Source organism: Emiliania huxleyi (assembly GCF_000372725.1).
Source record: "Emiliania huxleyi CCMP1516 chromosome Unknown EMIHUscaffold_142, whole genome shotgun sequence".
In the NCBI taxonomy this organism is placed as follows: Eukaryota; Haptophyta; order Isochrysidales; family Noelaerhabdaceae; genus Emiliania; species Emiliania huxleyi.
In genome coordinates, this window is record NW_005201176.1 from 199,947 (window position 1) to 217,307 (window position 17,361).

A 17,361-nucleotide genomic window follows, 5' to 3' on the forward strand; every position below is an offset into this window, starting at 1 on the left:
GCAGCTCGAGCGGGCCGGTGTCGAAGGCCTCGACATCGCCGACCTCGAGGATGGACTCGGTGATCTTGAAGATGGCGCCGTGCGGCATGTACGAGCCGTGGTTGTACAGCGAGACCCGCTCGTAGATCTCGTGCATGTCCACGGCCAGCTGCATGTTCTCGAGCGCGCGCGCCTCCTTGACCGCCTTGTCCGCGTTGATCGGCACGCGACGCTTCCAAGCGTAGTACCACGCGAAGTAGGCGTCGAAAGCGAGGGCGGCGCGGATGGCGGTCTCGGCGCGCGAGCCGTACATCTCGCGCAGCAGCTCCAGGTGCGCCGTGTCGGCCTCGCGCTCGACGCGGGAGGGCTGGCGGGTCAGCTCGGCGTCGGCTGGCTCGGGCGGGGCGGGGGCGGGAGCAGCCGCAGCCGTCTTGGCCTTGCGCGCCTTCTTACCCTTCGTCGCCTTGGGCGCAGCGGCGGGGGCGGCGGCGGCGGGGGCGGGCGTCGCAGCGGCCGTCTCGCTCCCCGCGTTTACTCCGCGGTCCTGCAGGTCGTCGAGCATGATGACGAGGAAGGTCGCGATCGCCACCGGCCCGCCCGGCGACTTGCCGTCCCCCGCGATCAACCGGCCCCACGCCTCGCCGGTGAACCACTTCTTCGACCCGTCGCGCCCGGCGTCCTTGCGCCGCAGGTCGAGGTGGTGGCCAAACTCCGCCAGCTTCTCCTGGACCTGCTGCCGCGCGTCGTCGCTGCAGTTGTTGAGCAGCCCCCACTTCCAAGGTGTCTTGGGAAGGTTGAGCTTCGCGACGTGCAGATGACAAAGGTGCTTGCGGCGGCGCGCCACGCGGAAGAGCGAGACGGCCGAGGGGCCGCACTTGACCATGCGGTGCTCCTTGGCGCGGTCGAGCTGCCACTTCGCGTACTTTGCACGGCCGGCCTTGGACGTGTCCGCCTGAAGGGCCTCGCGCAGCTTGACCTCGGCGACGCGCTCGGCGGCGGCAGTCATCGGGTTGGTTGCCCATCTGGCGCCAGTAGCCCGCCGCCAAGGCTCTCCCCTTCTCCGCGTGCGCCTTGATGTCGGAGAGGATCATGCGCCGCCAGGTCGCCTCCGTCGCCGGGTCCAGCGCCAACTCGCGCCGGTTCGCGTCCTTCGGCGGATGGAGGTCCCCGTGCTCCGTCGACAGCGCGAACTGCATGTCCACCGTCAGCGTCGGCCGGCTGTGCCGCGTCTTCGGCTTCTCCCATGTCAGAGTCAGCGCCGTCACCGTCGCCGCCTGCTGCGCCGCGGGAGAGGAGGGCTTGGTGATCAGCTTCGTCAACCCGCACACCGAAGGCACCAGCGTGAAGAAGGGGCGCGCGAGCTCCGCCGCGTCCGTCATTGTGTCTGCATTGAACTGGAGCGAGAGCGGCTGGTCGATCGCCTTGAGAGGAGGCGGCAAGTCCTTCAGCACCTCCCGCGGGCAGTCGCGGAAAGTGAAGCTCGCCGTCTGCCACAGGAACTGGCCGCCCAGGGTCCGCAGGCTCGTCGCCATCCGCAGCCCGATCTCCTGCCGGAACGAGTCCTGGTGCTTGAGGAAGAAGCCCAGCCGGCTCGCCTCGGCCAAAAGGCGCGCCACGTCGGCATCCGACTGGTGGGCTGGTGCCGAAGTGAAGGCGTCTGGGGCTACGAATCCCTGCGTCCAGGACCTCGGTCCCCGGCTCCGGGGGGCCCTGCTCGATGCTTGCGCGTGCGCGCCCTCCGGCGGCCGCGAGGTCTGCTCCCCTGTGGCAGGGGGGGGGAGGGTCGGAGGGGCGGCTGGCTTTGATAAAGTGACACTTTATCAAACCTCGGCCCAGGATCTAGGAGTCGCGTGTCCCTTTTGCGCGTTTCGCAATCTCCACCCACTTCCTCATCGGGCCCGCGCCATCGGCAGGGTGTGCCGCGCCGCGCTACTGTGTGGCAGCTAGCCAAACCTGTCGGCGGCGGATTCGGCGTCGTCGTGGCCGCCGCCAGCCGGCCCGAGCGGCGGGGCTGGTCCGAGCCGGGCTCCCCCGACGGAGGGACGCTTGGTCTTGTCGGGCGTGAGGCCCGATTTGCCATTCCGCTCCCGCTTGTCGCGCTCTCCGGCCCCGGACATGCGCCTGAAATCGTTGCCATACAAGCGCGTCCTCGCTCCCGCTTCGCTAAGGCGGGCTCTCAAGCAAAAACGGCTGTACACCGCCGAATATTTCTCGGATTTATTTTGCATGACCTGCCCACATCTAGGCAATGTTTGGGACAAATGTCGACATTGGTGCTTTTGGAGGGTAAAATCAGCGATCAATATGTCAATATATTGTCAATGTTATAGGGGATGCTGTCAATAATCAATATCAATAGTTACAGGGGCGAGAATCAATATTTATCGCCTGCCTTAGACCCCGTGCGCGGTGCGGGGGATCTCGGCACTCGGGGGCCGTCATAGGGGGCCCACAGCGCCCCAAAATCCACCAGTGCACACAAAGATCGCAAGGAGGAGTATGCGCAGCATCGGGAGGCGGCCTTCCGCGGAATCTGGAACATGCGAGATGACCTGCGGGAGGCGTGCGTGCGGGAGACCGCACCGAGGGTCGAGGTAGCAGGCCGGGAGTACCCGATGCTATGGCAGCCGGCGGACTCGCCGGCGGTGCGCTCGCTCGAGCGGCGGCTGGCTGCGGCGTTCCGCCCCGGCGGGATGGAGCGGGAGGCGGCGGGCCGCACCATCCTCTCCGAGTTCATGCTGCTTTCGCCACGGCTCGGCTCGATCGGGTGGAGCCAGATACGGGCAGCGGCGACGGAAGCGACGGCCGGCGGCGACGATGAGGAGGCGGGGCGCATGGGGAGGGCCCTCGGCACGGTCCTCACTCGGGCACGAGACGAAGCGGAGCGACGCATGGCCGCCCTCAGACAGGCCCGCGACGAGGCGAGGCAGAGCGCCGGCGGCCAGGCGGCGGGCGCGCCCGGATGGGAGGACACGACGCTGGAGACGCTGGTGGTGATCTCGGGCGGCCTCCACATGTTCGCCTACAAGGCGCGCAAGTACGACCACGAGAAGCGACGCGGCGAGGGAGCATCGGCGTTCTGGGGAGCCTTCGTGGCCGCGATGAAGGAGGGCGCGGCGTGGACGCCGCCACAGAGCCTCTCCGAGGCCCAGCAGAAGGCCGGCGCCAGGCTCCACGCGATGCCCTGGGTGCTTCAGCAGACGCCGACCGCAGGGATGGCCCGCAGCGCCGGGCACGCCCAGCCAGCTCCCGAGGGGCCGTCGTCGGGGGCCTCGAGTGAGCAGGCGAAGGCCGAGCAGGAGAGGCTGCGTGCGGTGGCGGAGCAGCGAGCGGAGGAGCGCCGGCGGCGGGAGGAGCGGCGGGCGGCGAACGCTCAGTGGTGGCGAGCGGTGTGGCGCAAGGCGGAGACCGCGCGCGCTAGGGTTCACCAGATTGCGCGGCTTGTCTCGGGAGGGCGGTGGCGGGCGCGGTACCCGGAGGTGCTCATCGTCGACCATTCGCCGCTGCTTGTGGAACTGCTCCACAGGCAGCTCGAGGCGCAGCCCCTGAGCGCGCGCTGCTGGGGGAGTCCGCACGCCCTAGCGGACGAGGCGAGTGACGAGTAATCGTGCCGTGGCCACAAAGAATAAATAAGAACCGGCCCCCGCGAGCGTGGAATAGGACCGCCGCAAGCGGCGTGGCGTGGAGCGGTTGAGCGTCCCTCCGGGGGCCCCTCTGCGCCGGGGAGGCGTTGTTGGCGGCTAGGACGCAAGCGTCCGTCGCCGTTTTCAAACTCGGGGCCCACTCCGCTACGCTCCGACCCGAATTTGCAGGGCCATGAAATTTAAGGTGTTGCTGCGCAAAAGGGGTGGCGCGCGGGCGCGCGCGGCGGCGGGCGTCGAGCGCGGAGCGGCAAACACAATGACGTCGGAAAGCTCTGCATCAAGTATACAGTAGGCTCTAAGCACGGAACCAGAGTTAGCTGTTAGGGGAGAAGTGTGGTGCGTAGCCGTCGCCCACCCTCGGGCGTCTACCACTTCCTATCGTTGACTAGCGCTACCTCGCGTTGGCGCACCAGCTTCTACTTCAGCGCGAAGCTTCGCTGGAAAGAGAAGATGAAGCACGCGCTCACGGCAGATCGTCGCAGGAGGGGGAGCGAGGCACCACTCGGGCCGACGAACAAAGAAAGAAACGTTCCAACAGAAACGTTCCAACAGCTAGTGCTCAAGACGTCTTTCCGCGACTCCACCCCCAGCAGCTTCATCTCTGACTCCAACATCACCGGTACGATGTTCGAGGAGCTATCAGTAAATATGCGAGATACCCTTTTCTTTGCGCTTCTTTTTTCCGTTTTTTTCTTTTTGCCAATATTTGAGATACCACATGTTCAAACTCCGCACTTTAATTCGATCTTTCTCGCCGCGGCTCGTGGGGCTCGGAAGTAGTCAAGCAGGTGGGAGCGGAGTGGGCGGAAGGAGGCCTGGGAGCATTTTGGCACATGTACATGTTGTGCATATGTTGTTGTAAACTGTGTTTTTTTGTGGGTCGACCATTATGCCAATGCTGGGGCTTAGGGATGCTCATGCTCTGGGAGCGGTGGCTTCCGCCCTTAGGTCCAGCATAGACGGGGCGCCCGTCGACCTGCGACTCGGTGTGCGGAGGCGCCGATGGGCCGGGCGGGCCATCCAGAGATGGGCCCGGGGGGCGGACTTTCGTACGAGGTGACGGGGGAGAAGCTCCCCACCACTTCGCACGAGAGGATCGTGTCGCACATACAGGGGCAGCTGCAAGACCTCGGGAGGGAGAAGAGCGAAGGGGAAGTGGCATACGCCGCATCAGCGGCGTTCCACTCCGTCCTCTTCACGATCTACCCGAGTTGGCGAGGCACACGCCGGGCGCGAGTAAGGGCTCCAGACGAGGTACGCCAGAGAGTTGTCGAGAAGGCGGACGAGCTTCGACGGGCGGCGGAGCTGGCCCGTCAAGGGGCCAGCACTTGTGGGGAGCTCCGGAAGCTGTGCCAACACCAGATCGTCTTTTCACGGTGGTGGATGACATCGAGAAGATGGTACGGTGCGCATACTTGAGCAGGCGGGTCGCGCCGCAGTTGGCACAGGGGCCCTGGGTGTAGGGTGAGCGCGGCATCTCGACGTCGAACCCGGGTATTTCTCGGGTATACCTGGACTTTTGCAGGTATACCCGGGTTTTACCCGGGGTTGCCCCGACTAATGGTAAATCTTACCTCCGTTTGATTGTTTTGGCAAAAGCCTTTTGGTCGGAGAGTGTTTGATTGTTCAGGGGGGCTATACCAGTCAATCGCAAGCACTGTTTTCCCCTTTAAGCCTAACATATTTTGACTAGGTCCAGCCCTGGGTGGCGCAAGATCTGAGGTTTTGTGACAATCCTCAGATCCGTGTTTTTCTCGTTGTTTTGTCGCTCGCTCCGCTCGCCACCTCACGCTCCGTAGCCCGGCCATGGCCAGTACCCCGCGTCTCAGTGAGACGCGTGGTACCATCCAACTCCGGTCGACGGGCTCGAATGCGCTCAGCCTCAGGAGGGACAAAACCGCGCGAATTCTGCACGCCTCGCTGCACCGCTGGCTTGACTGAATCAGGCAGCAGCAGGCTGCTGCTGCTGCCACAGCAGCAGTCTGCTGCGGCCCTAATACGCAAGTTGATGACTAGCAGCACTGCCGGGGGCATTCGAGCCGCCACAGCCGGTGTGCTGTGCACTGCCACCTGCCCGCGGCTACGCACAATGTGCGCTCGCATTGGATGAGCCCTGCTGATGGACCTGCATCGCCTAGCTGCACAAGAGCAATGCCGCAGGCAGTGGCCGTGGCATACACTGCGAGCACACTTGGTGCAGCTGCGAGGTGCAGCAAGAGCACGTCGTTCCTGCCTCTGATGCCACTCTCGCGGCTTGCAGCGCGTCACTCGCGCATGCTCTCCAGGAGCTATGGCGGGCGCGTGTGTGGGGCTGTAGCCTGTGTTTGGCCGGTTCTGACCCGTTTACTATCAGTATCATGTCCGGGCCACAAAAAATCGCACACGGGTAGCGGCTCAGGGGCCCAGTAAGTCGCGGAATCGCCAAATGTCACAACCTGCGCCACCCAGGGCTGGACCTAGTCTTTTACTTTTTTGATTGACGACAGACGAGCTTCAATGCCCAGTTAACCTAAAGAACCCAACCCAGAAAATAACCGCAGACATAGGTCACAGCGTGCCTACATTCGTAACACTCCCCGCGGACGTCCAGTGCGCGACGCACGCCGCATACGACATCGCGCAACGGCGGCGGGAGTACGGCGCGCGGCCACTCTCTCCACAGACAAGCCGTAATTGCACAGACCTGCCGCCGGCGCCTGCCCTCTCCCCTCCGCGCCTCACCACAGCACCACTGCGGCCACCACAGGTGGCTATGTCTCCTCGGGACACCCTCCCCCTCTACGCGGCGGCCCCCGGGCGGACGAGGCGCGGCAGCAGAAGCCGCGCCCAAGCCGCGCCCTCCGCCGACTGGCGGAGGCTGCCCGCCGCCGCAGCTTTGGCGGCCGCGTAGCGAGCCGCGCACCGACGCAGCAGCTCCCCCGCGCCGGAGGAGCGCCGCACAGCCTCCGCCGCCGCAGGCCATCCGAGCCGCCGGGCCGCCCCCGCCGCCGCCGCCTGCAACGCCGCCCCCCTCGCCTCCATCTGCAGAGCAGCGGTCGACCAGCCGGCGGCCGCGCGCTTGGCGGCGAAGCTCACCGGCGGTTGGGCGGCGCGAAGAGCGGCGAGCGCGCCGGCGCGCACCATACACCCCGTCACTGCAGCAGCATCCGCCGCCTTCATCGCAACGCCTGCCGCCGCCGCCGCCGCGCCGGCAAGCTTGGTTGCAACGCCTGCCGCCGCCGTCGCGGCGCCTGCCGCCGCCGCCGCCGCCGCGCCGGCCGCCTTTGCCCCAGCGCTCGCCGCTGCCGCCGCCGCCGAGTGCAGGGCCGGAAGGCGGCGCCGGCCGCCTTTGCCCCAGCTGCAGCGGCAGCGCCCGCGGTAGCCCGGGCGGCGGCGGCGGCCGCAGCCGCCGCCGCGTGCGCCGCGGCGGCGGGGGTGAGGGGCGAAGCGATGAGGAGGGCCCAGAGCAGTCCGGAGGCCGCCGCCGCCGCCGCGGTCGGTAACAAGCGGCGGGGGCGCGGCGGGTCGCTGGAGCGGGCGGAGGGGCGAGCAGGGCCGGTGTGGGCGGGGTGGGGCGGCGGCGGCGCTGGCGGCGACTTCCGCGGCGGAGGGGAGGAGCGGAGGGGGGGCGGGCGCGGCAAGCTGGCCGACTCGCGGGGCGGCTTGAGGAGAGACTTCTTCTCCGAGGACTCGGTCGGCTTCTGCGGCTTCTGCGGCCTCTGCGGCTTTTGGCTCGGCTTTTGGCCCGTCGGAGGGGGCGGGTCGACGGCCTGCGCGGTCAACACGCCAGCCTCGGGGCGGGAGTACGGTCTCGGTGCAGAGTCTTCAGAGTACGAGGGTTGCGACTACGGCCGAATGCGGCCGAGTACAGCGGAGTGCGTGTCCTCTCGAGCGCTGCTTGGAAGACGAGAATCCGCCTCTCCGGCTTCTGGGGTCGGCGAGCCCATATCTCCCCATATCTCCCCCATATGTCCCCCAGATCTCCGCTTCTAGGGTCGGCGAGCCCATATCTCCCCATATCTCCCCATATCTCCCCATATCTCCCCCAGATCTCCGCTTCTAGGGTCGGCGAGCCCATATCTCCCCATATCTCCCCCATATCTCCCCCAGATCTCCGCTTCTAGGGTCGACCACCGACCGCGCCGGCGCGTTGATGCGCCAGGTCGAGGTCGAGGTCGGCGTGCCCACGAGCCGGCCTGTTCACAGCAGTAGGTGTGAAGAGACGCTGTTCACAGGGGGTGGAGGTCGGCGTGCCCACGAGCCGGCCTGCGCCGGCGGTGGGGCGGTGGGGCGGTGGGGCGGTGGGGCGGTGGGGCGGTGGGGCGGTGGGGCGGTGGGGCGGTGGGGCGGTGGGGCGGTGGGGCGGTGGGGCGGTGGGGCGAGGCAAGAGTCCGAGGGGCGAACACGGAGCTGGTGGCGCGCGACAAACGGCTCTTCGTGCGGGTCCGCTCCCGGGCACGGCCGAGATAGCCCGAGATTGCAGAGTCGTCTCGCGGCGGGCGGCGAGGCGTGGGGCAGGAGGCGTGTGCACGAGTCGGGTGGTGGGTGGTGGAGGAGGGGGGAGGAAGGTGGAGGAGGGGGGAGGAAGGTGGAGGAGGGGGGAGGCAGGCGGAGGACGGTGTGTGTGTGTGTGTGTATGTGTGTGTGTGTGTGTGAGTGTGCGTGTGTGTGCGATGTGTGTGTGTGGAAGGTTCTCGAGGTTCTCGAGGTGGATATCCTTTGGCCGCGTTGGGTAGCGAGGATTGGTGTAACCCGAGTGTGTGGAAGGCAACCGATGCGTGTCGACTGGTGTGTGAGATTCTTGGTGTGTGTCGTCGTGGTTTCCTATAAGAATACTCACTCACTCACTCCGGGTTGTCGAAGAGCATCGCTACTCGAGAGAGAGAGAGATTTTTAGCAATACCAAACAACTCTAACACTCACACGTCATTTGGGGCCTGGAGCAAGGGTAAGGTAAGGTAAGGTAAGGTAAACGTCTCCACACACACAAAGTGGTGGGGCAAGGGGGGGCGACCCTCGCATCTCCACGCCCGGGACACGGGCAGGAGCCCCACGGCATTCAAAGTGCAAGCACCGGCCCGGTGCCGTGGGTGAGCAACCTGCACCCCACTCCTACTCCTATAACACAACCCCCACAGCGTGGTCGTCTACGTGTTCAGAAACACGGCCTGGAGCCCTGCACAATGATGTTTATGGAGGTTGCCCTGTTCACGCGCGCGCGAGACCTGCAGACAGGGTTGCCAGGTGAGAGCGAATGGCGCGGTTCACGCCTCGCACAACAGAGAGAGAGATGCGCTCTGCATGGTGGGACATAAAAGAGAGCGAGTACTTGGGCGAGTAGGCCGTGCGGTCAACGCTGCCGCGCGCGACTTTGCGCGCGAGGCTGCGCAGCTTGAGAACGGCGGTGGGCGAGAAGCCGCCGCCGAACGTCTCGTGTAGAAATCGTCCCCCCCGAACAGGGCTGCGCTTCTTGGGCCCGGGGTCTCGAGGTTCTCGAGGGGCGTCGCCATTTGGCAGCATGTGACCAAGCTCAAAGCAGGCAAATTCACCGTTCAGGACGATGTCCTCTGCCGACAAAAAGCCAGCTCTCTGTGCGCTTGTGTGGACAGCACGAACGAGGAAATCCGTCGTTTCATGCTCAAAGATGTATACGGGCGGCCGCGTGATTGAAATGTTCTGATCGCGGATACACATCTGCTCCAACCTACACCACCCGCGCTGCTTGTACGATGATGCGTCGCAGGCCTTGCCAGAATCCGAGTGCTGCGGCGGGATTGCGGAGGGCGAGGGGAGGATTGGTGTGACGCGATCCACGCAGGCGTATTGCCTTCCAAGGTGGGGTTGCGCGAGCACATGCAGCTCGCGCTTTAGCTTGTGCACGTTATTCTCGCGCAGGACTATCTATATTATTTTGCTTATATTCTCCCCGGACCGTCTATATTCTCGAGATTATTCTCGAATATTGAGAATATTTTGACCACGCGTAGGTCGACGGAGGCCAAAAGTCGCTCCCAAACCCGCTCAGAACCACCAAAACTTAAAGATTTCAGTCGTCCTCGACCCGAAAACCTACTGTTGAGGGGGGGAATAGCTGTTTCGAGCTCTCTCGTCAAGACCGTTTTAGACGCCGCAGCGGTACGTCAAGAATATTCAAGAATATCTTTGGACTCGAGGTCTACTAAGGTCAAGGGCTGCGGAAAGCTCGTATATTCTTGAGGGAAAAGCCGGCCGGGGCATCTATGTTCTCGAGAATTTCTCGAGAATATTCTCGAATATGGAAGTGCGCGGGACCCTCTATATTCTCAAAGATATTCGAGAATAACGTGCACAGGCCAACTCGCGCTGCGCTGCGGTATAAGGTGGGCCTGGCCTACCATGGCAATGCTACGCGCCGACGCTGGACATCGGGCAAGTGGTCCACACGCTGAACAGAATCTGCCCTGGGACGGGGGAGGCTGTAAGGTAGTGTAAGACCTTCCGTGGGTCTGCCTCTCACACCCTCACTGCTGTCGTATGCGAGGTTCAGGCGTCTCTTATCACCCTTACTGTGAACAGCGCCCCGGGGTTGTGCTTTTCTGTGAACAGCGCCTCAGCACCGCCGAGTGCCGACCTCTCGATTGGGGGATATCTCGCTGCCGTCCAGAAATCAATATCATCCCAGGTGCGCTCCAGCGTGCATATGCTCCACGCTCGCCAGCAGCGCGCCTGCTGTTCCTCCGCTGGCCACATCTGCATCTTCGTCGCGACCGAGGCCGGCAAGCCCGCATACATCGACCGCCTAACATCTGTGTTGATCACATGGGCCGCAACGCCGCTGCCTGCGGACGTGAGCGTCCGCTTCGTGCTCTCGGCACACGGACTCTCTCAGCTCTTCAACCTGTCAAGCCAAACGCGCCGTATCGCGTCAACGCGTGCTCGCGCCGCAACCCTCCTTGCCAAGGCGATGCCGTTCCCGCCGCACGTGCCGCAGCTCACAGCTGCGCTGCGCAACGAGCAGCTGGTGGTGCTCGACGACTCGACGCGCGACTTGTTCAAGCTTGGCCGCGATGGCGCGGCGCGGCGCTTCGAGTGGGTGGCGCACGCCGTTCGCGAGCGCTTTGCAGACGCGTGCGACTGGATCGCAATGACAGAGGTGTGCATGACCCCCGGCGCCTGTGAGAGCCCACATGCACAACTCCTTCACCACCCGTTCATAGGACCGCGTCCCCCAGGGCTCACTGTTCCACGTCTCTCTCTCTTTTCTCCCTATCATTCCGCCTTTCCCCGCCTGTCCCCGCCCGCCATACCCCAGGACGACACTTACGTCGACGTGCATGCGGCCCGTTGGACGGTCGACTGCTCGCTGGCTCCGACGCGGGACCGGCTGTACTGGTACAGCGGCCAGGTCTTTGGTCACACATGGGGAGACTTTGTGCACGGCGATTGGATGGTCTTCAACCGCCGCTCCTTCGTATGGACCGACAACGCGCTCTGGCAGTGCCCGCTGCCGCGCATTTCTTGGAGCGATAGATTTCTCGGCGGCTGCATTCGGTACGCCGCGGGCTGGCCCGGCTACCCGGAAAAGCGGAGGCATCCCGGCGACTATGCAGGCACGCGGGCGCGACACACGCCCGCCGCCACGCTCCGCAGGAAGAGGGGTGTGCTCTGCTCGACCACTGCGTGGGGACGCGCGCTCCTTTTCTGTTATGTGCAGGCACGCCGGAGATGCGGCCCAAGCAGTGGCCCGAGCCCATCATCGCCGACAAGCACCGTTCGGTGGTCGTGGATCTGGCGCGGCAGCTCCACGCTGTGCGGCAAGAGAAGAGGCACGCCAACTCCAGCCTCGACGAGAAGAAGGCAAACGCACGAGAAGACAAGATGCGAAGAGCTCGGCTCCTAGACCGGCACGCGACGAGCTTCCACAAGTGAGCCTCGCCTTCCCTGCCGTCCGCCGCCCCCTTGCCGAGCCCGTCCTTGAATCCTGCCTCACCCACACTCTCGAGCCTCGTTCGCTTCCAGGCTAGAGCCCGACGAGATGGTAGCCGTGCACGCCCTGCTCCAGCAGAGAGAGCTCGCGCAGGCGAGGCGGGGTAGGTACCCAGTGTGCAGCGAAAGCTCGAGACTGCTCAACGTCGAGGACAAGCGCGAATTGCGACGCTGGGAGTGAGCGCTGCGCTGCCCAGCCGTACGCGTAGAGCTAGAGGAAAGTTAGGGCCGGGGGGGGGGGGGGGCGCCCGGTCCCCTGTGAACAGGGCTCGCACCTCAACCTCTCACAGACCAGCGCACAGCGCCATAGGACGTTTTTTCTTCTCAATAACAAGGCTGTAAACATTGTTCTCTGTGTGTGTGTGTCCGCCCTTCTTTATCGCGGAGTAGAGTTGGAGTAACTTCAGCACTTGAGCACTGGATCTAGAGGGGTCGATTCCGCACATATGGGTGTACGGGACCCCGTTGGAGTACACCTATAAGTGGACCGTAACGTACGGACGACATACGTACAGTGCAACACGAGAGGTGTAGCTCGTGAGTCGTCGGTGACACGACCCTCGTGTGCGTGACTGCGTCAGACTCAGAGGACATCAGAGAGACGAAACCCAAACCGCACCTCATGCGCGTGCTCTTCTTCCTGCTTGCTGCTCGCCCTCCGGTCGGGAGCCGGAGTGGGTGCCTGGGTGGGTCGGGGCTGCTGCAGCGGCTCGAGTCGGCGCAAGGTGTTACGGTGGGGGGGGGGGGAGGACTACCTCGTCAACGACATTGCACCAGGACCGACACCGTCGGGGGGGCAGGCGATGATGGCATATGCCTGCTGTTGTTGTGTGAAGAGGCGAGTGGCGTAATCAACAAATCAAATGCCCGCATGACACGTGTGCCGGTTGCCGCCTCATGTGCTTAGGATTCCTAGTCAAACGCACCCTGCAGAAAGGCGAGGAGAGCGCGAGAGAAGAAAACGATTGCGCCCGCCTCTCTCGTGTGGGTGGTGGGTGCGTGTTCGCTGGTTCTGGCGTGGATTTGAGTAGCGGTTCGATCTCTTGACCGCTGTGTTTTTGCGGCGCATGTTGGGGCAGGTCGGAGCGCGCCGTAAAGGTGCTCGCCGATGGAGCCGGTGGTGGCAAGCTGCTGCGCCAGCGCTTGGCCGGGGACTCGCTCCGGGAGTCGCTCATCGGGCGCGGTGTTTTAGGGCGACTAGACCTCTCCGCCAGCCTGAGGCGACAGCCAGAAGAAAAGTTGAACAAAAAACTCCTACGCGCACGACGCTGAACCCGCGTCACGAACTCGAGGTCACGACCCATAAAGCCGAATCCTCCTTTGGATGTCTGCTTTCGTTTTTTCTTTCTTTCTTACACTGGGCACGGGACTGGCGCGCACTGGCACTAACACAGGTACACCCAGAAAAATAATTTTACCAGCAGGAAAAAGAACTATGAGATTTCACGACCGACACACTACTCACGTCATCTGTAGCTCGGCCAGCCCTCCCATCCGGATCTCGGCCTCTCCCGAGTCGGTCGTACTCCTATCAGCCACGCGCCCGAGTTGCGTTATAAAACTCTTTTTAGAAGCCGCCGTCGCTTTGCCTGTTGTGTGAATCGTGCCTGCGCGACAGCGCTTCGTTTTTCTTCTTCTTTGGCCCGAGAAATTCTTTTTCTCGCGAGGCCGCTCCTTGCTACTCCGCCCTGCCGCGCCGCTCGCGCCGCCTCGCTACCGCCGCCACCGCCACCGCCGCTCCCTCGCCAGACACGCCGCCGCCCGCCCGCCTTCTCGACCTCCCCACGGACCTCCTCGTCCGCGTCGTTACTCGCTGCGACAGCCCCCTCGACATCGCTCGCGTCGCGGCCGTCTCGCTGCTCTTCCACGCCTCGCTCGCTGAGGAGGGCATCCGCTTGTGGGCGCGAGAGCGCGGCTTCGAGCTGCCGGCGCAGCCCGAGGGCGAGAGCTGCGCCGTGCGGTGGCTGTGCTATTCGGCGCTGCTGCGCGAAGCCAACCCGCCGGCGAGGGCGGCGGCAGGCCAGTCTCACAGCCTCTTCATCGACGGCGAGGGGCGGCTCTCGTCGTGCGGCTCAGCGGAAGACGTCGCAGGCCTCCTCGGGCACGGCGAGAGCGTGACACAGCTCAACACGCCGACCCGCCTCCAGTCGACGCTGGGCGGCGAGCGCGCCGTGAGCGTGGCGGCTGGAGCAATCCATGGCCTCGCCCTCACTGCCGACGGCAACGTCTGGAGCTGGGGCCGGGGGGTCGCTGGCCCGCTGGGCCACGGCGACGAGCAGACGCACCAAGTGCCCAAGAAGATAGATGCCTTGACTGGCCAGCGTGTCGTCGCTGTCTCGGCTGGCTACGACCATAGCCTCGCCCTCGCCGCCGATGGCGCCGTCTGGAGCTGGGGCGAGGGCGCATGCGCTTGCCTAGGCCACGGAGAGGACCTGTCGGACCAGTTGCTGCCCAAGAAGGTCGAGGCCTTGGCGGGGCAGCGCGTCGCCGCTGTTGCGGCCGGAGAGTGCCATAGCCTCGCCCTCACCGCCGACGGCTCTGTCTGGAGCTGGGGCCGTGGAACCTTTGGCAGGCTAGGCCACGGCGACGAGCAGCACCAGCTGCTGCCGAAGGAGGTCGAGGCCTTGGCTGGCGAGCGCGTCATCGCCGTGTCGGCTGGGCCGTACCACAGTTTCGCACTCACCGCTGACGGCAGTGTCTGGAGCTGGGGTTGGGGAAACGAAGGCCGGTTGGGCCACGGCGACGAGCAGCGCCAGCTGCTGCCCAAGAAAGTCGAGGCCTTGACTGGCCAGCGCGTCGTCGCCGTGTCGGCGGGAGGCGAGCGCAGCCTCGCCATCACTGCCGACGGCGCCGCCTGGAGCTGGGGCCTTGGAGGCGGGGGCGGCTTGGGACACGGCGACGAGCAGAGCCAACTGCTGCCCAAGAAGATCGAGGCCTTTGCTGGCCAGCGCGTCGTCGCTGTGTCGGCTGGGGCGTTCGACGATCTCGCCATCACTGCCAACGGCGCCGTCTTTACTTGGGGCGAGGGCGATCGCGGCTGCCTAGGCCACGGAGAGGACCTGTCCAACCAGCTGCTGCCCAAGAAGGTCGAGGCGTGGGCGTTGGGTTAGTAGGGTACCGGGAGCCTCGTACGGCCACGCACGCCGCGTGAGAGGGCGGCTGGGCGAGCTGGCGAGCGCGAGAGCGGACACGCCGCTCAGACCTAGTGAGGGAGAGCGTGAGGAGTCCGGGGGACTTGGACTTGGTAGCGGCATATATTTTTCTGCTGATTTACCGATTTTCTCGGGGTTGACCGCTGTGGCGTGTGGGGCCGCGTCGCGCGTGCGGTTGCCGGTTCGCACCTCCCCGGGGTCCGGCGTCCAAAAACAGCTGCGAGCTGTGCCTGACGAAATCTTTGCCCTCTCCTTTCTACAATACATAGGCAGTGTTCTTTTTGATAAATGACGGCGCACCCAAAAGAGTAAAAGAGACACGTGTATGTCAAATTCATGCCGATTGGCGATGCACCCGCGGGACGCCCCGGGCGAGAGAGTACAGACTCTCGCCCTGTCAAAAGCGCCTGCGCCGCGCCGAAAGACCGCGGGGCCCTCGAGCCACCCCGCCCGACGGTGCGGACACGGCGGAGAGGAGCTGTGTGAGGTCACCGAATGGAGGGCGAACGGCACGATACGAAAAGGCAGGGCGAGGCGGATGGAGAAAGAAGTGCCGAGGAGGGCATGGTGGAGGGGAGGGACGGGAGGACGAAAGAAGGGCGAGGAGGACGAGCGGCCCGCAAAGGCCGCGAGCAGACAGCGCCTGCTGGCCACCTCGAGACATTCGCAAAGAACGCTAGCTACATGGGAGGGATTCGTGAATGATGGATTGAAAAACATTCGAACAAAGAAGAGGCGACGGGAGGAACCGGCAGAGGATGCAGTGACGTGACACACACACACACACACACACACACACACACACACACACACACACACACACACACACACACACACACACACACACACACACACACACACACATACACACGCACACACACACACACACACCGCTCACCCACGCGCACCGGGCCTTGCACTTTAAATGCCGTGGGGCTCCTGTCGTTAGACGTGGAGACGCGAGGGTCGCCCCCCCTTGCCCCACCACCTCGTGTGTGTGGAGAAGTCTACCTTACCTTACCTTACCTAGCTGCTGTGGCCCACTGGTGGCGCCTCACGGCCGCCTCAGTCCCACACCAGCGCCTGCACGAGCTAAGGCAGGCGTAAAATATTGAATATATTGCTCCAATAGTTAGAGATGCGATCAATATCAATATATATTGCAATACTTAGAGGAGAGGCTGGGCCTGGGCTGGTCAGGACCGTCAGGTGGGTCCATCCTGGGCTTGAAAGTGGCTCTAAATCGTTCAAAACGGGCCCAAATCGCTTCAAAATCGCTTAAACCGCATTAAAAATCGCCTTGAACTCGCGATTTTTTCGATTTCAGCCCACATCTAGGCAATGTTTGGGACAAATGTCGACATTGGTGCTTTTGGAGGTTAAAATCAGCGATCAATATGTCAATATATTGTCAATAGTTAGAGGGGATGCTGTCAATAATCAATATCAATAGTTAGAGGGGCGAGAATCAATATTTTACGCCTGCCTTAGCACACGAGCAGGACGCCATTCAGCAGCAGGCAGGCTGTGAACTGCGCCAACAGTTGAGAGGAACCCACACACACCCTGCGTTTACGATACCAGGGGATGCTTGCGCAGAAGATGTGTCAGCTTTTTACAAGTCTCATTGTGTTTTCAGACAGAAGAAAAGACACGAGCAAAGCCTGGCTCCGCCGAGCGTTGCGTCGATTGCAGTCCGTTGCACATGAGAAAGCACGAGCGGAGCAGGCTCGCGCTAGGCGCAGCACAGCCCGCAGAGGCCGCGGCGAGTGGGGAGGCAGCGCCTGGCTGTTGTAGTAGCGATGTCGAAGGGGTCCTCGCCCGCCATCCTCGGGTCCTGGCCGTACACGCTCTCAAAAGGGTCCGATTCGACGTCGCACTGGGTCCACGCCTTCGGTCCTTTATAGGAGGCGCGGGGTGGCGCGGTCTGGCGCAGATTTGGCTCGTACTCCTTCTGAAATGGCGTCTTTGCGCTGCCGCGCATATGAAACTCGTACGTCGGCGGCGGAGCCGCCCCGGCGCCGGAAAAGACGAAGGTCCTGTGCTCATCCGACCAACGGCACGCTGCCGGAGGGGCTTGGGATGTCCAGGACGGCATCTAAGGACGGGGGTGGTTTCCTGCCGTGAGCAGCAGTTCGAAGAGGGCCCCGGGGAGAAGGCTAGCTGAGTACCGTGCGGTGATGGCTTTCAAACGCCGGCGGTACCCAACTTCCCGTCCCGCCCGCATTTGCAGTCGCCGCCTTGGACCTCTCCGCCATCATCGCCCGAAACGCGTCCACTTCGGCCGTGTCCTTGGCCACCTTTGCCATCGCTGCCTCCAGAGTCTGGAATGCCTCCGTCGCGCGGGGGTGTACGCTCCTGTCGGGATGCACCTGGGGAGCACGGGGTGCCGATGTAGGGCGTGCTCACTGTGCTCACTGTGCTTCGCCCCTCCCTGAGTGGAACTTCCTATCGTGTTTGCAACAGTCTTTGTCGCAAGCACCTTTCGAGCCAGGGTTCGGTAAGCGTTCCGCCTACATGCCAGGCAGTGTCATCATCACCTCATGCTCTGCAGGTGCAACCACACGGTGCAGCCTCACTTAGCTTCGGCCGAAGCCGTCCGAGAAACGCCGAGCACACGGTACGCGTCGTCCGCGCCAAGG

General features: G+C 63.9%; 1 protein-coding gene across 1 annotated transcript; it reads right to left on the minus strand.

Annotated features, from left to right (window-relative positions):
* Positions 1-6,117: 6,117 nt before the first annotated feature.
* EMIHUDRAFT_441039 (hypothetical protein) lies at positions 6,118-7,587 on the minus strand. Its single transcript, XM_005787464.1, has one exon. It carries the CDS (start codon positions 6,583-6,585, stop codon positions 6,133-6,135), a length of 453 nt encoding a protein of 150 aa, XP_005787521.1. The 5' UTR covers positions 6,586-7,587; the 3' UTR covers positions 6,118-6,132.
* Positions 7,588-17,361: the final 9,774 nt, after the last annotated feature.